This window comes from Esox lucius, chromosome 7, assembly GCF_011004845.1.
Source record: "Esox lucius isolate fEsoLuc1 chromosome 7, fEsoLuc1.pri, whole genome shotgun sequence".
In the NCBI taxonomy this organism is placed as follows: Eukaryota; Metazoa; Chordata; class Actinopteri; order Esociformes; family Esocidae; genus Esox; species Esox lucius.
In genome coordinates, this window is record NC_047575.1 from 11,092,798 (window position 1) to 11,113,030 (window position 20,233).

The window sequence follows — 20,233 nt, forward strand, 5'->3', positions numbered from 1 at the left end:
GTATTTTAATTAAAGTTAAAAAAATATATAATAATAAAAATACATAAAACTAGGCTACCTGAACATCCTGATCTGATACAATGTTGTCATACATAATGATTTAGTAATAATCATTGCTGTATCAACATTAATAGCTTTGTTGAAAGTTGAACTTAGAGTGCATAGATTATAGTGAACTCTGTGAATGATTAATGGTCAGATATTCCCTCCAGGAATATGTGATGTTCTAGAAGTGGTTACATACGCGAGCGGGCAATGCTGAGTGATGTCCCTATCAAAGACTGTCTTCTGTGATAAGGAGGCATCAACAGCTCTATCAATTACCAGTGTTCAAAGTCTACTTTGAGACAGGAAGGGATTTGTGGATTCTAATGTTGTGCATACATTCCTTTATGAAGGTTTAGGGCAAAACTCATGAATACAAATGTGTGAAGTCTAGTTGATTTTTTAGCATAGATTTTATATGAATCACATTACATTTAATTGAATCACTCTCCCAACTTCTTCTCTCATTCTTCAGCATTTGTGTTTTTCTAGTTAACATAATTTACCAGCGATTATCACCAACCAGGTAGCATAGATTGGCTATCACTTTGATTTTCCAGTTACTGCACCGTAAAACGGTTTACAGCTGCTCCTTCATAGAGATAAGAGCATAGTCTCTCATAAGTACCCCTCCACTTGGAGAGCAGTACAATTCGATCGGACTAGGAGTCAAATCAACTAACTGTAGAAAAGACGACACGCGGTCGGAGTCGTATAATAGTCCATGATATTGAAACTGAGGGAATCACAGAGAATTCCTTTGAATTGTGTCTGAGGTGTTTCAGTCTGAGGGACTGGAAGGTTGTGTGAGGACGTCGGGGAGCTATGGGGTGCAGGAAGCAGCGCTGGTCGTCCACGGAGGTGCTTCTGAGTGTGCTGTGTCTGATTCTGCTTGCAGTGTGTGTCGGCCTCATCGTCGTCTCTTGGCTCGCCCTACAGGCTGACCGTGAGAAAAACACGCCTGACTTCTTTCTAGCCCATTTGTAATATGTGCATAATCTATAAGTGGAGTCAATATGATGTATCGGTATGTACATGAAGAATTTTGGGTGGCCTGCTTTGGCTTGATGGCACCATTTTTACAACCAGTGGCCAAACATGGAATCATCTTTAAGATGTCCAATATTGTCAGTTTCTTTCTTGCTAATCTGTTGGTCATGTTTAGACACACAGTTGTCAGTAATTAAATGTATGTGTGTTGGTTCCAGAGGACCAGGGTGAACCAAATGGCATAGTGTTCAATGGGAGGATGGTCATTACGAGGGGTGCTGTGTTCACGGAGGAGCTGAGAAACAGGAGCAGTCTGCAGTTCAAGTCCCTGGCCTTTGAGACAGAGCATCTAGTAGGTCCAGATTTCAAACACACATTCTCCTGTCGTTCTACGGACTTCATGAATTCTGAACTAAGCATTTTCTCACAGATATCTGAAGCGTATGGCCGTGGCTCCCTCTGTAATGACTTCAAGGCCTGTAGAGTTTTACATTTCAGGTGAGAAATGTACAGTTTGTGTATAATGACTTCTACAAAGGTGACATATCATTTCTGACCATGAATCCCCACTCCCCAATGACAGCAATGGCAGTGTGGTGGTGAACTTTGACCTGCAGTTCCGCTACAGTGTGGAGGTAGAGATTGTAGAGCAGCAGCTGGTTGCTGGGCTTCAGAACACTGGGGACCTGGTGGTCGACCGAAATAGCATCCAGGTCACAGGTAAGGTGTAGACAACCACCCCACACCTTACCTACCGGTACCAGGTCATGGTGTTGGAGAGAAGATAGTATCTAGATCGAATACCATGACGTAAAACAATATTATTATGTCTGAAATTAGAAAGTAGACTGAAAGTAGACTATATTTCCGTTCAGTGAAAGAGGACCTAACTACAACCCAGCCGACCGTTCCACCTCATCTTTCCACTAAACCTCCTTCAGGTAAGTTTAGTTTATACAGAAACCCGTTAGCGATGAAACATGCAACAACTACTCATCCTGGTGTCCACATGAAATATCAAACACATGACAAAGCAAAATGACAACATACTATTGACTACACTGCATGCACAATTATTAGGCAAGTGAGTATTCTGATCGTATTATTATTTCTATGCACATTTTCCAACTGTAAACCATATAAACTTGAATGCTCATTGGATTGAATCATTTTCAGGTAAAATGTATTTGTGTAATGAGGGAGGGTGTGGCAACAGTGAATAACACCTTATATCAAGGTGTGCATAATTATTAGGCAGCTTCATGACCTCAGGTAAAATGGGCCACAAAAGAGATTTAACTGACAGCGAAAAGTCATAAATTGTAAAATGCCTTTCAGACAGATGCAACACTCTTGAAATGGCTCAACTATTGAGGCGTGACCACCGGACACTCAAACGTTTTGTTTGCAAATAGTCACCTGGGGTGCAACAAATGGATGGAGAAGAAAAGATGCAAATTAACTGCAAAAGACTTGAGAATAATTAAACGTGAATCTACCAGGAGCTTATTATCCTCCAGTGCCATCATATTCCAGAACTGCAACTTACCTGGAGTGTCCAGAAGTACAAGGTGTCAAGTGCTCAGAGACAGGGCCAAGGTCAAGAAGGCTGAAAGAAGACCACCACTGAATAAGATGGTGACCGATTTTTCAAAGGTCTTATTGACAGATGAAATGAGAGTGACTCTTGATGTACCAGATGGATGGGCCCGTGGCTGGATCATTAATGGACACAGGGCACCACTTCGAGTCAGGCGCCAGTAAGGTGGAGGAGGGGTACTGGTATGGGCTGCTATCATTAAGGACGAGGTAGGTGGACCTTTTCGGGTTGAAAACTCAACTCCCATACCTACTGCCAGTTTCTGGAAGATACTTTCTTCAAGCAGCAGTACAGGAAGAAGTCCTCAACATTCAAGAAGGCCATGTTCTTTATGTAAGACAATGCTCCATCACATGCATCCAAGTACTCCACTGCTCGGCTAACAAGCAAGGGCCTCAAAGATGCCCAAAATAATGATCTGGCCCCATTCCTCTCCTGACTTAAATCCTATTGAGAATATGTGGGCCCTTCTCAAATGTGAGATTTACAGTCAGGGAACACAATACACCGCTTTGAACAGAATTAGTGAGTCTGTGGTTGCTGCTTCAGTGAAAGTTGATCATGAACAGATCAAGAAACTGACAGACTCCATGGATGGAAGACTCATGGCAGTTATTGAAAAGAAGGGTGGCTTTATTGGTCACTGAATACTTTTTAAAGGACAAAAATATTAAATGTCATTTTGCGTTACTTATTTGTTACACTTACTTTAAAAATTGAGAATAAACAAATGAGTTGGGAGAAATTATTTTTGTAATGTATTTGCCTAATACTTCTGCACACCAATTGTTGCCTAATAATTGTGCACACTTATGTATTCCCCTGAGAAAAATCAAAACTCGCTTTTCCTTAAACATTCAGGTTTGAGGTTCAAACTCCCCCTATCTCACCTGGTATCCTCACTCCCCCATACTAGCACAAACTCCCCCTCTCTCACCTGGTATTCTCACTCCCCCACACTAGCACAAACTCCCCCTCTCTCACCTGGTATCCTCACTCCCCCATACTAGCACAAACTCCCCATCTCTCACCTGGTATTCTCACTCCCCCACACTAGCACAAACTCCCCCTCTCTCACCTGGTATCCTCACTCCCCCATACTAGCACAAACTCCCCCTCTCTCACCTGGTATTCTCACTCCCCCACACTAGCACAAACTCCCCCTCTCTCACCTGGTATCCTCACTCCCCCACACTAGCACAAACTCCCCCTGTCTCACCTGACAGTCATTCTTCTCTGTTCTTGTGCATCTAAAGTGTGTTTTCCTGTTTTTCAGTCGACTGTGGAGGACCCTTTGACCTCTGGGAGCCCAACTCTACATTCAGCTCCCCCAACTACCCGTCCTCCTATGGAAACAAGGCTTTTTGTATGAACTTCTTTTCAACTTTATTTTCCAAATTGGGTAAAAGGTTGTGTTGATACGTCTATCTGGGTTGTGCCAGGTTTGTGGACTCTTCACGCTAGGGATGGATGGAACATCCAGCTTCACTTCCTGGATTTCGACGTTGAGCCGATTGATGACGTGGTGGAGGTGCGAGATGGGGCGGGGCCAGCGTCTGAACTGCTTGGTAAGTCTGTGACCCTCGATAAACTGCGAAATCCTTCCTACGCTATTGTTGTTAAAAATGCGGATGATGTTCACTGGGGTGAATGAATTATTTTCTTTCAGGCGTCTTCACTGGTTTTGATGCTACCATCCCAGATGTGATCTCTACAGCCAATCAGATCACAGTGATATTTTCCACAGACATCTCAGGGCATGGCCGGGGTTTCCATGCCAACTTCACATCTGGTTTAGCGCTGGGAAGGCCAAGTAAGAAATCACATTGACAGCACTCTTGATCCTGTTAAAACAATAGATCAATTCTAAAGTTCAAGTTCGGTTGTAAACCAACCATAACAAACATACTCTTGTTTAAAAAAACAATTAACCAAACAGACATTATCATTTTGAATGCAGAGCCATGTGCCACTGGGTTCTATCTGTGTCAGTCTGGAGAATGTATTTTCAACACCAGTGTGTGTGACGGCCAGCCAGACTGTGTCGACTCCTCGGATGAAGCTGACTGTGGTGAGTAAACCCCATGAAGCTTGTTCAAACCCATACAAAAGTTGATGCGATGACACTGATGAGTGTTCCTCTGTGGTGTGTTCCAGTGCACCTGGTATCAGTGAATGGTACGAGTGTCCGACGTCTTCAGCTCCAAGTCCAGACCCGCTGGTACACGACCTGTGCTGAGAACTGGAACGCTCAGTTCACCCACTTCATGTGTCGTTACCTGGGCTACAGGTGAGACTTCTGCTCCGTTAGTTTTGTGTATGACGGGAGTAAGTCATTCGGTGCCAGTCCTTGTGTTTATATGAACTCTAGATCAGGAAGTGCTGTCTTCATAGCAGCTGAGGAGAAATACTCTCCTTTCACCACCGTGAGTGTTGCAGCCAATGGCAGCCTGGACCTCACCCCAAGGTAAAGTACTTTCACCAAATAGCTTCCACGAATTCAGCTTTGGTCATTTTATGAACATCCACTGCACTTGTTTATGTTCTCTTTAGTGAAAAATGTACGAGTGAAAAGGTCATATCTTTGCAATGTGACAACCGACGTGAGTACATGAAAAATATAAATGATCAAATGAAAACATATAAAGTCTCAACACACTATCATGAACAAACTAGCACTCTTAACCGGACACAAAGACAACCTCCTGTGCACTGTAGCTTGTGGCGTTCGCATGGTCTCCCAAGAGATGCGTCGTGGTGGGCTCGCTGAACAAAGGATGGGGGAAGATGAGTCAGAGGAGAGTGCGACGGGCAGAGTTGTGGGAGGGGCCGAGTCTCCTAAAGGGGCGTGGCCGTGGATGGTGTCGCTGCACTGGAGAGGCCGTCACGTGTGTGGCGCCACTCTGATCGATAGCCAGTGGTTGGTCACAGCTGCACACTGCATCTACGGGTGAGGAACCCTCACCTGTCTCTCCATCGCCCCACTTTAAGTTCATGCTCCCGTATTCAACTTGCAATGCACATATGCTGTAGGCACACTTCCTCGTCACATTTCCCAGGAAGGACCTCGAACCATCCCGTTTCTCCACCACTCCTGTATATTTGCACTAGGCATAAATATAGACATAACGCCTGAGTCAGATCTATTTCAGTACCAAGCCACTCTACCACTGTTTTTCTGGTCCGTGCGGTTTGAATTTCACAGTCCCGTGTGTGCATTGACTGCTTTGCAGGAAAAATATTCACCTTTCCAACTGGGTGGCGGTGTTGGGCCTTCACTCCCAGGCCAATGTAGGTGTCCTCCCCTCACAGACTCGAAAGGTGGACCGGGTCATCATGAACAAGCACTACAACAAGCAGACCAAGGATGCTGACATCGCTATGATGCACCTTCAAACGAATGTCACTTTCACAGGTGTGGAGTCAAACCCCCATCAGCCCTTCATACCACGAGGCACTGACCTCACGTCCGAGCAGCAGTGAGCTCACAAAATCTCCAAGCTATATATCAAGTGGATTCACCCGAAAAACATACGCACAGATCCACAAACACCATATCATTTCATACATATTGTTTTTACAATCCTTGTAATGTAAACCTTTATACAGAATATATCCAACCCATCTGCCTACCACGGAGCGACCAGCAGTTTGAGGCTGGCAGGAAGTGTTTCATAGCGGGCTGGGGAAGGGAAGCGGAGCAAGGTGAGAGCTCTGGTGTCTGATGAGGCTGTCGTCAACAGGTTTCCGCGTGGGCATGGTTGATGTGTCTGTAAATGTTGATATGTACTCCAGGCGCCGTGTCTAATGTACTACAGCAGGCCACACTGCCCCTGCTGAGCCAGTCCGAGTGTCAGAAACTGCTTCCTGAGTACAACATCACGGCCAGGATGTTGTGTGCCGGCTACCCTGAGGGGGGAGTGGACTCCTGTCAGGTATACAGATTCTAATGGCTGTAACCCTGTTGTGGGATGTCATACACTGCAGTTCTATGACTGTTTTAGTGAAAGAATGACCTTAGGGAAACATTTAGATGTGACGCTGTCCCAGGGCAGCACCGGAGGGTCAGGTTTTGGTATTCATAACGAATGCCCGCTGCACACAATGCCATTGAATTAGTCAGCAGTATCTGTAGAATAATGAATGTACTGACTTAGAATGAACTCCTCTGTCTGTGTTGTTTTAGGGGGACTCCGGAGGTCCTCTCATGTGTGAGATGGATGGCCACTGGGTGCAGGTGGGCGTGGTTTCTTTTGGGAAGGGCTGTGGCCGCCCCCTGCTCCCTGGTGTGTACGCTATGGTCTCCCAGTTCACTGACTGGATTGTCCTTACCAGGAGATCTCAATGACACTGGTTGCAGTGGGGCAGGACTCTAAAGAACAATCAGCCTCAGATGCAGGATTTTACTTGCGGTTTTGACTACTGAAATGTATTGATGATTTTGAACGATAATATTTTAAAGATTGCAAATGGTAACAATGGTAACATGTTTTTGGTGATTTACAGAACTTATTTTTTATCACATTTATCACATTTCTATCTCTGGCTCTTTCATGGCTGAAAAGGTTGAAATGCCTTCAATGTTGTAGAATAAATGTGACACAAGATGGCAGTATTGCATGTTATGTTCAGGAGACTATGTTGTTTCCTGTACAACAATGCCTTCACATGGATGTTGTATCAATTTGCAAAAACATGTTCTCAGCACTATAAATCGGATTACTGTTAATAAACTTTGACATATATATTTTTTTGTATTTCTCTTCAAATCATTGTATGTTAAGAGTTATCAGTTAGCAATTCTAATTCTTATTTTATACGGTGTGTTGTCACAGTTTCAAATGTGTTGCGCACCAGACGGAAAGCACAGCGATTGCATGTGTGTAATATGCTTCTAGGCACGACTACACAACTCGCCCAAAGACAGATTGTAGATAACATTAGGGAGTACACAACAGTCAAACAGTTCAGGCAGAGAGAGGGAGCTACCTGCTCTGCATGTTGATCTCACCTGACCAACATTGTGGATCCACCTGCACAGAGCGATGTTTGTTCTTCTGGGAAGGGAGGGACAGAATGGAAACGCTCTCACTGTGTTCTCAGTCATGACAAGACGCAGACTATCACACCATCAGCGGTTTGGTTAATCTGATCTGCCTGCTCTTCAGTTTCCTCTCAAATTACAGTTGATTTCCTTTATCGGCTTATCTACCAAAATAATTAGTTAGTGAACACAGCCGAGTTAAGAACCATGACGCGATACAATTTGGACTTGGATCTGGGCTTCCTAAGCAGTGAAGAGGCACAGGCTGTTCTTGGAGTTCTAGAGAGAGACAAGCGTCTAAAAGAGATTGAAAATGAGAGGATCAGGTAAGTGTGACACTATTTTTCTAATAATAATAATAAACATAAATAAAATATTAATATTAAAAATAAATGCCAATCTTTTTTTTAATATGGATATTCTCTCTTTCTGTCAATGTGTGCACAAACCCTGTCTGACTCATTTATGGCTGTATGCTCACCAGACGGCTACGTGAGCAGCTTGGGGACAACAGCTCTGTGCTGTGTCTGGAGAAACCGAGGAAACAGCAAACTACTGGCAGTGTCCAGCCAAACCAGTCACCACGCAGCCATAACACAGGTGAGAGCAGAGGAGAGAGTTCTCCACTGATGCCTGGGTGGCTGAACACAGTGCTGTTGAGTTTCAGTTATGCCTGTGGGAAGTGGCACAGCGCTTCACAGTCATACACTGCACACTGAGAAAGCTCTGCTGGGAACTCTGGTTGGTAAAGAGTTAAATGTGTCTACATAGCTTAATAGATGTCCTAGTGTGACTAAACATGTCATTATCTGAATAATGTACTCGCGGTTAGTTTTTAACTTGTTCTGTCTGTGAGTGGTCAACTTTATTGTATTTATAGCAATGTGATGTAAAGGTAATTAGGAGCATGAGTAGGCCACTACTGGTCAACTAGGCTTAGACATTGTTGTTCAGGTTGTTGTGGTCCTGTTTTTTATGTTCACCTAATGTAGTTGTCAGCACTCAGCGTTTCTTTTCCTAAACGGTATGTCAACACATCTGTCATCTACAGAGCAGGAAATGGTCAGAGGTAATCCAATGGAAGGGAAGGATGTCAGAAGACACACAAACCTACGAGCTCGTCTCAGATCCATGTTCAGCTTCAGGTTCCCTGTGAAGGACAGCCCAGACCCGGAGGGGAAAGGCAAGAGCCACAGCTATAACAATAGGTGAGCCTTTATCGCAGTGAAGCTAGCACACTCACCAACCGCTCTCCAGACCATACTGTACTTCCCAGTGTGTAATTAGGATATGGTGATATTCTGATGCATGTTTTATCTCCATCCCCAGTGTTAGCAACATCCCCTCATTGGCAGAACCAAGCAGCAAAGACAGCACGACTGAGGCAAGGCATGAGGAGGTGCTCACACAGGAGGGTCTCACTAAGGAGGTCCTCACAGGGGAGCAGCTCACTGAGGAGCTGTTAACAGGGAAGGAGCATAGTAAGAAGGTGCTCACAGAGGAGCTTACTAAGAAGGTGCTCACAGGGGAAGAACTCCCTAAGGAGGTTCTCACAGAGGATCTCACTAAAGAGGTGCTCACAGAGAAGTATCTCACTAAGGACGTGCTAACAGAGGAGGAAATCAATAAGGAGGTGCTCACTGGGGACGAGCTCCCTAAGGAGGTGCTCACAAAGGAGGAGCTCACTAAGGAATTGTTCACAGAGGAGCTCATTAAGGAGGTGCTCACAGAGGAGGAGCTCAGTAAGGTGGTACTCACAAAGGAGGAGTTCACTAAGGAAGTGCTCACAGAGGAGGAGCTTAGTAAGGAGGTGCTCACAAAGGAGGAGCTCACTAAGGAAGTGCTTGCAGAGGAGGAGCTCTTTAAGGAGGTGCTCACAGAGGAGGAGCTCAGTAAGGTGGTACTCACAAAGGAGGAGTTCACTAAGGAAGTGCTCACAGAGGAGGAGCTTAGTAAGGAGGTGCTCACAAAGGAGGAGCTCACTAAGGAAGTGCTTGCAGAGGAGGAGCTCTTTAAGGAGGTGCTCACAGAGGAGGAACTCACTCCGGAGGTGCCCGCAGAGGAAGAGCTCAGTAAGGAGGTGCTCGCAGAGGAATATTCTGATGAGGAGCCCATTGAGGATCACTCAGAGTCTAATAAGGTACCGATAAGCTTTGGGAGTGCTTTAAACACCACATGGTAACAGTTAAGTAAAGGTCACTGACTCAATGAATTAGCTCAGTTGGTTCTGGCGTGGTGCCAAGTTGGGACAGAATTCTGTAGCACTGCCAGGATTCCAGGACACGGATGGGCAGTCTGGACTGTCCTGGAGCTTAATGATTATCATTATGTGTGTGGTAACCAGTGCCAGGGCGTTCCCCTCAATGTTGGGCCTATAATCACCCTGTAAAATATTACTTAGGGACACTGCCTCAAAGTCACCACATTTCACACAAGCCCTTCATGGAGACATGTTGACAGCTGTGTGTACCGTGAGCAGGTGACCACGCCCATGAACGCAGGCTTGGTTCAATACGACACCTCGTGACACTTCTTGAGGACCTGTTATTTATCCACTCTGCTACTGTGTATCTTTGCCCTATCATTAAGTTTAACAGCACGTGTGCAGTCACAACCTCATTTATTTGCTGAACAAAATACAGTGACTTTGGGAAATATTCAGGCCCCTTCACATTCCACACATTTTATTGTGTTAAAGACTTCATTTTTAATCGGTTACATTTATCTTGTTGCCATCCACCTACACACAATACCACATAATACCAGAGCGAAAACACGTCTTTTGACGTGTGCCAATTTATTGCAAAATAAAATAAAAAAAGATCTCACACATAACTATTCAGACCCTTTATTCTATTCTGTGGAAGCACTTTTGACAGTAATCACAACTTCGTGTTTCTTGCCTCTGCCAGCTTGGCACACCTTGTTTTGAGCAGTTTCTCTCATTCTTACTTGTGGATCATCTCATGCTCTTTCAGATTGGATGGGGAGCAGCAGATCTTCATTTTCAGGTCTCCCACAGATATTCAATGTGGTTCAAGTCCAGGCCTTGACTGGGCCACTCAAGGACATTCACAGACTTATCCCAAAGCCACACCAGTGTTGTCTTGGCTGTGTGCTTTTGGGGTTGTTGTGCTGAAAGATGAATCTTTGCCCCAGTCTGAGACTTTGTACAGTCTGGATCAGGTTTTCATCAAGGACCTCTCTGTATTTTGCTACCTTCATCCTTCCCTCAATCCTCACCAGTCTTCCAGTCCATGCCACTGAGCTTCACTGTAGGGACGGTATTAGTCAGGTGATGAGCCCTTGTTTTCAACAGAACTAGCATGATAGGCCTAATAGTTCATCAGACCAGAGAGTCTTTTTCCTCATGCTCTCAGAGTCCTTCAGACGGCATGTCATACGCCTTTCACTCAGGAGTGGCTTCTGCCTAGCCACCCTACCACAAGGTCTGATTGATGGAGTGCTGCAGAGATACAAGTCTGTCTTTGGACTTCATTGCTCTGATATGTGATGTGAAGTGTGGGACCTTATATAGACCTTATATATACGTGTGTGCCTTTCTAAATCATGTCCAATCAATTGAATTGGCCACAGTGGAATCAAATCAAGTTCTAGAGACATCTCACGGATGATCTAAGGACAGAGGATGCATCTAAGGACAGAGGATGCATCTGAGCTCAAGATGGACGTCATGGTGAAAGGGTCTAAACAATTGTAATATTTTCATTTTTTATTTTCAATTAGTTGGCAACCATTTCAAAAGATTTGTCACATGGTCATTATGGTGTAATTTGCAAAAACTGAGGGCAAAAAAATACAAAATAACAACATGTGAAGAAAGTTGTGTGGTCGGAATACTTTCAGAAGGCACTGTATATATTTTTTGGGTGGCTGCATATATTGTTGACTTGATTAACTCATGGCATGAATCCCTGTGCTGATTAGAATACCCCTCCTGTATATTTGCACTAGGCATAACTATAGACATAATTTGCATGCCTGACTGTTGTTCGCCATCATTTCCAGGTGATTGGGCATACAGCCTGCTCTGAAACACGGAAGAGATGCACTGTTCTCCTGGAAACAGGTAGAAAGCATGAGAGCTCCACAGGTGTGTAATGGCTTCCTTCTGCCCTGGGTTCTTTACTGGAGGACAGACAGTAAACAGTGTTGGGTGGGGTGAGACAGTAAAACAAATAGTTTCATTCAACATTCTGCAATTCACATACACACAAATGAAGCCACATACAGTGGATATAAAAAGTATACACACCCTTGTTAAAATGGCAGGTTCTTGTGATGTAAAAGATAAATCATGTCAGAACTTTTTCCACCTTTAATGTGATCTTTAACGTGAACAATTCAATTGAAGAACAAACTGAAATCTTTGAGGGGGAAAAATAAAAAACTCACAATAACCTGGTTGCATAAGTGTGCACACCCTTAAACTAATACTTTGTTGAAGAACCTTTTGATTTTATTACAGCACTCATTCTTTTTGGGTAGGAATCTATTAGCATGGCACATCTTGACATGGCAATATTTGGCCTCTCTTCTTTGCAAAAGTGCTCCAAATCCGTCAGATTGAGAGGACATCTTTTGTGCACAGCCATCTAAAGATCACCCCACAGATGTTCAATTGGATTCAGGTCTGGGCTCTGGCTGGGCCATTCCAAAACGTTAATCTTCTTTGTGTGAAGCCATGCTTTTGTGGATTTGGATGTGTGCTTTGGGTCGTTGTCGTGCTGAAAGGTGAACTTCATCTTCAGCTTTCTAATGGATGCCTGAAGGTTTGTGCCCAAATTGCCTGGTTTCTGGAACTGTTCATAATTCCCTCCACCCTGACTAAGGCCCCGGTTCCAGCTGAAGAAAAACAGCCACAAAGCATGATGCTGCCCCCGCCATGCTTCACTGTGGGTATGGTGTTCTTTGGGTGATGTGCAGTGTTGTTTTTGCGCCAAACATACCTTTTGGAATTATGGCCAAAAAGTTTCAACCTTGGTTTCATCAGACCATTTTCCCACGTGCTTTTGGGGGACTTTTTTACAAACTTCAGCCGGGCTTGGGTGTTTTTCTTTGTAAGAAAAGGCTTCCATCTTGCCACTCTACCCCATAGCCTATTCATATAAAGGATACGGGAGATTGTTGTCACATGTAGCACACAGCCAGTACTTGCCGTTCATTCCTGCAGTTCTTTTACTGTAGGCTTCTTGGAAGCCTCCATGACCAGTTTTCTTCTCGTCTTTTCATCAATTTTGGAGGGACGTCCAGTTCTTGGTAATGTCTTTGTTGTGCCATATTTTCTCCACTTGATGATGACTGTCTTCACTATGTTCCATGGTATATCTAATGCTTTGGAAATTCTTTTGTACCCTTCTCCTGACTGATATCTTTCAACAATGAGATCCCCCTGATGCTTTGGAAGCTCTCTGCGGACCATGGATTTTGCTCTGAGATGCAATTAAGGAAATGTCAGGAAAATCATACTAGAACAGCTGAACTTTGTTTGTGATTAATCACTTTAAATGATGGCAGGTGTGTAATGACTTCTATTTAACATGAGTTTGAATGTGATTGGTTAATTCTGAACACAGCCACATCCCCAGTTATAAGAGGGTGTGCACACTTATGCAACCAGGTTATTGTAAGGTTTTAATTTTTTATTTTTCCCCCTCGAAGATTTCAGTTTGTTGTTCAATTGAATTGTTCACATAATAGGTCACATTAAAAGTGGAAAAAGTCATGTCATGATTTATCTTTGTCTCATTCTTTTACATCTCTGGCATTTTCACAGGGGTGTGTAGACTTTTTATATCCACTGTACAGTTCAATGAACTGTGGTTACTTTTGCAGTATTTGATCTGAAACATACCTAAGACTGATTTCCTAGAAAAAGAAGTCATAAAAGATGCCAAAATCTTTAACTAACCATCTTGTTATTGTCTATGGCTTCAGGTCCGGCTCACTGCGGTATTAGTCTGAGAGAGGACCAAGAAGGTTCTAGAGTGACGGGACCACCTTCAGCACCTCAGTCAGGGGGTCTCTATCCAGTTGTGCATGAACAACCTCCGTCCATCCCTCTGAAAGAACACATGCAACCATCAGATGAATTGAAAATGTCCAACCCCTCCCAAAGCCCCCCTCTGAGAATGAATGGTGTCATCCCCATCAGCCCCCAGCAACCTGACACGTCCTCTGCTTGCCTCCCTGCAGGGACTCTCTCTCCTGAAACTGGGAACGTTCCCTTATTCCGCCCACACAAATCTCCAAAGCTTCCACTTACAAACCTCAAGAGGAGCATGCTTCAGGAGACCTCGGGTCGAGCCGCAACACCAGCTCGCCATTTGTCCCTGATCCGGCCATGGAGTGTGGTGTCACCGGGAACTTTCTCCTTGCTTAGGCCGAGCAGCTCCAACGCACTGCCGGCCTCCCATGCAGAGCCCCGGGCTGAAGCCGCTGACCTCCCATCCTACCTCCCCTCTGGCCTCCCGTCACCTCGTTCAGTCACTTTAAGGCAGCGCATTTCAAGTAGTCATCCCAACCTATTCCCTGACCCAGAACGTTCCCTACAACAGTGCCACAGCATTACTCTGCCTGATACCACACCGTCTCATAACCCTCTTGGGTATAGGAGCAGATTAGGCTCATCTTTGATATTTAACCCTCTCCGTGTGTCTAAGGACACCTCAGCTACAAAACACTCTTCCAGTGCCAAGTCACTTGACGGACATTTAACCAAGGCTGTATCTATGGGTACAGCTGGTGATAATCACCCACCCTGCTCATCACCGAGTAAAACAAGATGGATGTCATCTTCTGAGAGAATCAACATGTTGGCAAAGCAGCACAGCTTAGTGGCCCAGGTTGGTTTATCAAAAGCCATCAGCCAAGAGAGAAATCTGCAGAAAAACACCTACGTTCAATCTAATAACCAGAGAATGTTCAAGCTTGATGAATATTATACAAGTGTCTATTCGGGTCCCAATCTGGAATTCAACACTTGTTCTCTCTCCAGCATCAACCCTGGCATTTCTCACAGGTCTCAGTCATGTCCTCACAGCCCCCCAGTTTCATCAGATCATATGACTAATCTCACCAGATCGTGTGATTGCACACACAGTGCCCCTCCGCACATTAAAGATTTGATTACAGGGGATAGGGAAGAAGCAATTGGTTCCGAGATTATTCATAGTGAAATGAATATCAGCAAGCTTAAACGACAGACTTCTAACAAGGGATTGTCTGAATTTCAGAACAGAAAAAATAGCTCTGGTCTGCCTGCTCACTATGCAACTCTCATCTCTGAGAGAACTGAGGAGCTAAGTGGATGCAGAAGCAACCAGAAGGTAGATCAGATACTGAATCGCCTCAGAATGACTCTCCGTAGCAAAGGCATAGAGGAGAACAGTGTGTTGTTTGGTAAAAAAGGGAAAACTGAGCAATCAACATGTAAAGGAGTTAGTGACATCGGTGAGAATAGGACAGGAAAAAGATGGGCTCCAGAGGTCAACAAAGCGCCCACTGTCCTCCAACATAATGTGGAAGGTCGAATCCAGGATAGAGGCTGCCACAGGCTGATGTCCAAAGGTACACATTTAGACATTCATGACAAACAGAGGAACAGAATATCAATTGAGAAAAATGGAAACCCATTGCGGTCAACTGAAAAATCAAGCAGGACAAATAATCCACATCAACCCAATCTTGGTTGTCAACCCAAGATGGATTCTGACAGTACTAGCCTCAGTCATTTTGGCCTCAACACAAATATTAAAGAAGTCAATTCTAGCTCATTAGAGAAGGACAGAAGAGCAGAAAGGAAGCCAGTTGACTGTTTTAAACCCACACAGCTATCACACCCTAGAAACTCTCCAATCACTAGGGATTCTGACCTGACACATCGCCACTCCATCTCTGTTAACAAGATTTACTCAAACAGAACAACAAAAAGCAGGCGGATCTCCACAGGAACTATGACCCCAACAAGGAACCTGAAGAGTCTGGAGGACGTCAGAGGGTCAGGAGATCAGTTTTGCCCACCTATTACCCTTTCCAGTCCCACATTACCCAGTCATCTACGGATCAATGAATCATCAATTTTTCCCACAGCGAATTTAAAACCACCAATCATGAATACGATGTTGCAGGTCTTTGGAAGCCCCATGGTTCAACTGCCAGTCAGGAGCTCAAGTTTGTCAGACTGTGAGAACTATGACTCAGATACTTCTACAGATGGGGAGTACTATGTGAACAGTGATGATTTGGAGGAGAAAGAGTCTAAACTCTAGTAAAACATGGAACTTTTTCAGTTAGACTCTGCAGACATTTTCATTTTGCAATCCATGTTTTAATAAAAATAATTTGTTATAAAATATTTTTTGAAAAAACATATATTACTAGAATAATTCAATCTGCGGATGTATTGAAGCCATGTAGATGACTCCAAATGATATGAGTAGCTGAATTGTATTTATGTATTATATGTATTTTACTAACTGAGAGATCAAAGGCCCTCTTCATCACATGTCCCGGTGCACACAATTAACAATATAATTTAAGAATGAATAATTCAATTAATAATGAATTTGCAGAGTAGACTATTTACTGTTAATAACAACGTACTTAAGCGGAACAGAAGTATGCATCCCTGTGTACTATACCGAAAGTATTATCATGCTACGCCGTCTGACAAAAGTTCGAGTAATGAAGTAAACGTTTCTGATCCAAGTACTGCCTTATATTCGGTGTTTTGTCTGTACAATCGATAATTGCTTTGTGTAAATAAATGCCTTTTCTTTAAATTCATTAAAAATAATCCATCCAAACATTGTCCAATCACACCCGGCCAAATCAAACCTTCACCCATCGTTCTCCACCCCTTTCTTGAGACGATGTTGCATTTAAAATTGGTACCCTAAAATAAATTGTTCAATAGCAAGTCTGCTATTCAAATTTCACTATGAATCTGAAAGATAAACTACTTAACCCTTTTCGGAGTCTATTTTCATTAGGTTGCATAGTTGTGATTTTACGTACTTGTGTAATCTTCCCGTTGTGTCAAGCTAGTGAAGTCAGTCCTGAAAAATGTATTGTTTGGGGTCCCGGGCTCGATCCCAAAGTTGTTTTGCCCGTCCGGTACTTCTTCATCCAGGCTGTCAATTCCGCTGGGGACAATTTGACCCTCTCTCCGGGTAAGTGTTCGCGCTTGAACTGAACATTATTTAAAACATTTAATTTACTAATTTCCTGCTCAAACAGGTTGTTTTTCGCAACCAACCCTTTGATGGCACTTCACTCCAACGTCAGTCTCATTCAATGGGAAGTTTTTCATCTAATGAACGATACGTTTTGTTTATGGAACCGCTAACCATTGCTGCACAAAAACCTAGCCTAATCTTTGCAGGAAATTAGGCTACTCCACCTTGTATTGTACCTACAGACAAATATCGTTTAAATTAGGCTACAGTTGAACTAAATACTTCCTAAATCGAATCTTTAAATGCAGGTAAAGACTCGTTCAGAGTGAAGATTACCTCACTTGTATTGAAGGAGCATGTTCGCATACAAGTCCCCCTTCCCCTGGACAGAGGAGACGGTTCCTTTCTGATGCGGTACCGTTTGTATGGAAGTGCCGTAACTGGACTAAAGATTGAAGTACTCTACAGAGACATTCCTGTTGCCAAGTCCCCCTACTCCCTACAAGGTTCTTATCAGTAGATGGCCAACTGTCTCAGACTATTTTAGCCTGTCTGAATATAAATTACGTAATGGTGATTTGTTCTTTGTGACATAGCATTGTTTTGGTTTGATGTTCTCAGGTCCAGTCTATCATGAGTACTGTGACTGCCCAGAGCATGAAGTACCCACCTGGCAGAGCATCATGCAGTGTCCTTCAGAGGAACCCCAGATCACACAGGACTTCAGTGCCTTCCCCTCCATAGACCTGCAGCGCCTCCTGCAGGAGGTTCCTCGTCGGTTCTCCCACAGAGGAGGACTGATTCACTATACGGTGATCAACAACCAGGTGTATCGTCGCTCCCTGGGGAAGTACACTGACTTCAAGATGTTCTCTGATGAGATATTACTTTCACTTTCCAGAAAGGTGAAGAGATGCTTTGGTTTTCTTGTGTTGTTTTGTGTGTGTGTGTGTGTGTGTGTGTGTGTGTGTGTAGTGTTGGTTATTGATGGTTTTCTACATTTCTTTGTACTTGCATCGATTGGTATGAACATGGTCATTATCTCTCCTAGGGTGCTCATTTGCCCCTTTGCAAGGAACTGGCATAATCATATATTGGAATTGTACAGTGAATAGGTCTGCATGAACTGAGCTCAATTTCTCTTTCTGAGAGGTGAGGCTGCCTGATGTGGAATTTTACATCAACGTGGGTGACTGGCCAATGGAAACCAGGAAAGCTGAAGACAGTCCTGGGCCAATTCCAATCATCTCTTGGTGCGGTTCCACAGACACTCGGGACATCATCCTCCCCACCTACGACATAACTCACTCCACCCTGGAGACCCTGAGGGGCGTTTCCAATGACCTGCTGTCAGTCCAGGGCAACACAGGTAGGAGAGCTGCTCGGGCCTTGTTCCTCTGGTTCAGGGTAGTGAATGTAATTTGGTTTCCCAACTGTGGTCACTTACCATGCCAAGGCGTTTATCACGAGATTAGAGGGGTTAACCCTGCGATCTCGGCTAGTTCCAATCTAAGTTCCAATCTGGTTAGAATTACCTTATAATCCCTATCTTCCAACTGGCTAATTTCATCCCTTTGTCCGGTTTTATGTGTAAAGTACTATAGTTACTAAATATATGCAATCAATAATGTTGGTAAGTCACTCTGGATAGGAGTGTCAACTAAATTAATAAAATGCGATAATGTAAATGTTAAAATGTCACATGTCTCGGATTCTTCCTTGAACCAGTTCTGCTAACTGTACTTCCACTCACGTTTCCTTGGCCTGTAGGTCCGCCCTGGGCCAACAAAACCGGACAGGCCTTCTTCCGGGGCAGGGATAGTCGTGAAGAGCGTTTACATCTGGTCACTCTGTCCAAGAAAAACCCAGAACTGCTAGATGCTGGTATCACCGGCTGGTTTTTTTTCAGAGACAGGGAGAAGGATCTAGGCAAAGCGAATCTGGTTGGATTCTTTGACTTCTTTAAGGTGAATGAACATTCTTTAGACTCAATTCGCCTACAACCATCAGTCCCCTTCTGACACCCCAAAAAAATCTATTTAAAATATAAATTCCAATTTCCAGTATAAGTACCAGGTGAACGTGGACGGCACAGTCGCTGCTTACAGGTTTCCTTACCTGATGCTGGGGAACAGCCTGGTGCTGAAGCAGAATTCTCCATACTATGAGCATTTCTACACCCACCTGAAGCCAGGAATCCACTACATCCCCGTGAAGAGGAGTCTCTCTGACCTCATCCAGAAGATTGAGTGGGCCAAGGTAAGAAGTGAAGGGAGTGTGTATCAGTGTGCTTACCACTTTGTATTCGCTAACTGGTACTAAAGCTACACGTTTTTCTGCTTAAAATGCAAATGCATGATTCTAGGGACTGGATTTAGCTGCGTTTTCATGGATATTTGATTTAGATTGTGCAATATTTATTTTCATTTTCTATACAGGAGAATGATGCTGAAGCCAAAGCGATAGGTGCAGCAGGCCAGGCGGTTGTCAGAGAGCTCTTACAACCTAACAGATTGTACTGTTACTATTACACTGTGTTGCAGGTAATAGATCACGGTTTTGTCTTTTTCCTGATCAATGTTCAGTGAGCTCATATAGATTATTATGCTAGCATTATTTTCATGTTGGTAGTATACATTTTTACTACGGTATCAATGTAGATAATTTTTTGTGTTTTTGTAAGAGAAACTCAGCTGGTGAAGTTCTCTCCTTCCGTAACAGATGTACTCTGAGCGGCAGACAAGCCAGCCCACGCTGCATCCTGACATGGAGCTGGTTCCCCAGCCCTCTGACCCGAGTGCCCTTTGTAGCTGTCAGCCAAAGCCTCAAAGAGATAATCCCAGCCAGGAGAAGGATGAACTCTGATCCACACTGTAAAAGAGAAGGAAACAGAAAAAATCTGTATGAATACAGGAAGTGCCTTAGACTTCTGCATGCTTGCTGGTTGAGAGTCTGTGCAAGAAAGAAGCTCTGCTGTGACCTGGACTGCTGAAAGATGTTAAATATTCAGTTTTCACCATGTCATTGCTATGCAATAAGTACATTTTATTTACTGTGCCCGAAATATGACTGCTTTATTAAGACCATCATGCTACATAATCTGTTATTTGGGTTATTTCATGCCAAATTTTGAAATTGTATCATGATACAAAAAATAAATAACTTTTTGATATTTTCTTAGATTATGTAAACCTTTTCTTGACCAAGGTGATTAACCTTTGATTTTTCAATAATTACCATAACAAAACAAAAATGAATCAAGACAAAATATATTAATTGTTTTTTAGATTCTTCCGAAGTCACAGTGATTGTGCAATTAAACAACCTAGATAGGTTCAACAAAGATAAAAAAAA

At 43.6% G+C, this 20,233-nt stretch overlaps 3 protein-coding genes and 1 long non-coding RNA gene across 6 annotated transcripts; 3 read left to right on the plus strand and 1 right to left on the minus strand.

Annotated features, from left to right (window-relative positions):
• The first annotated feature begins 684 nt into the window (after positions 1–684).
• LOC114828757 (enteropeptidase) lies at positions 685–7,358 on the plus strand. The gene is made up of 17 exons (XM_029120788.2): positions 685–991; positions 1,254–1,387; positions 1,466–1,533; positions 1,619–1,755; positions 1,911–1,976; positions 3,912–4,001; positions 4,078–4,203; positions 4,305–4,448; positions 4,596–4,706; positions 4,793–4,925; positions 5,007–5,102; positions 5,189–5,238; positions 5,354–5,585; positions 5,869–6,050; positions 6,245–6,340; positions 6,431–6,570; positions 6,822–7,358. The coding sequence occupies exons 1-17, from the start codon at positions 871–873 to the stop codon at positions 6,981–6,983; spliced, it is 2,088 nt and encodes a 695-aa protein (XP_028976621.2). The 5' UTR covers positions 685–870; the 3' UTR covers positions 6,984–7,358.
• Positions 7,359–7,576: 218 nt separating this feature from the next.
• On the plus strand, positions 7,577–15,982 carry LOC105027702. 3 transcript variants are annotated; one of them, XM_034293036.1, is made up of 7 exons: positions 7,577–8,005; positions 8,164–8,279; positions 8,731–8,887; positions 9,009–9,549; positions 9,700–9,819; positions 11,709–11,793; positions 13,638–15,982. In XM_034293036.1, exons 1-7 carry the CDS (start codon positions 7,887–7,889, stop codon positions 15,968–15,970), a joined length of 3,471 nt encoding a protein of 1,156 aa, XP_034148927.1. In that variant the 5' UTR covers positions 7,577–7,886; the 3' UTR covers positions 15,971–15,982. The 3 variants fall into 3 exon arrangements, with proteins under 3 accessions (XP_034148927.1, XP_012989773.3, XP_019903383.3); XM_013134319.4 differs by having other exon boundaries at positions 9,009–9,819; XM_020047824.3 differs by lacking the exon at positions 13,638–15,982 and having other exon boundaries at positions 9,009–9,819; positions 11,709–11,821.
• Positions 10,872–16,887, minus strand: LOC109615893. Its single transcript, XR_002196906.2, has 3 exons — positions 16,719–16,887; positions 13,612–13,762; positions 10,872–11,828 (listed from the first exon to the last, which is right to left on the minus strand). It is a non-coding gene; the product is annotated as an uncharacterized LOC109615893 (long non-coding RNA).
• On the plus strand, positions 16,562–20,054 carry poglut3 (protein O-glucosyltransferase 3). Its single transcript, XM_010899896.3, has 8 exons — positions 16,562–16,873; positions 17,188–17,385; positions 17,501–17,784; positions 18,032–18,248; positions 18,650–18,846; positions 18,944–19,138; positions 19,318–19,422; positions 19,601–20,054. The coding sequence occupies exons 1-8, from the start codon at positions 16,642–16,644 to the stop codon at positions 19,742–19,744; spliced, it is 1,572 nt and encodes a 523-aa protein (XP_010898198.1). The 5' UTR covers positions 16,562–16,641; the 3' UTR covers positions 19,745–20,054.
• Positions 20,055–20,233: the final 179 nt, after the last annotated feature.

Bases quoted from the DNA above. Each gene is read 5' to 3' on its own strand.
- LOC114828757 (XM_029120788.2), top strand. From the start codon at position 871: ATGGGGTGCAGGAAGCAGCGCTGGTCGTCCACGGAGGTGCTTCTGAGT. The intron at 4,707-4,792 runs GTGAGTAAACCC...GGTGTGTTCCAG, and splicing joins CTCGGATGAAGCTGACTGTG to TGCACCTGGTATCAGTGAAT. The intron at 6,341-6,430 runs GTGAGAGCTCTG...TATGTACTCCAG, and splicing joins GGGAAGGGAAGCGGAGCAAG to GCGCCGTGTCTAATGTACTA.
- LOC105027702 (XM_013134319.4), top strand. From the start codon at position 7,887: ATGACGCGATACAATTTGGACTTGGATCTGGGCTTCCTAAGCAGTGAA. The intron at 8,280-8,730 runs GTGAGAGCAGAG...TGTCATCTACAG, and splicing joins ACCACGCAGCCATAACACAG to AGCAGGAAATGGTCAGAGGT. The intron at 8,888-9,008 runs GTGAGCCTTTAT...CTCCATCCCCAG, and splicing joins AGCCACAGCTATAACAATAG to TGTTAGCAACATCCCCTCAT.
- poglut3 (XM_010899896.3), top strand. From the start codon at position 16,642: ATGAATCTGAAAGATAAACTACTTAACCCTTTTCGGAGTCTATTTTCA. The intron at 18,249-18,649 runs GTAGGAGAGCTG...CTTGGCCTGTAG, and splicing joins GTCAGTCCAGGGCAACACAG to GTCCGCCCTGGGCCAACAAA. The intron at 19,139-19,317 runs GTAAGAAGTGAA...TTTTCTATACAG, and splicing joins AGAAGATTGAGTGGGCCAAG to GAGAATGATGCTGAAGCCAA.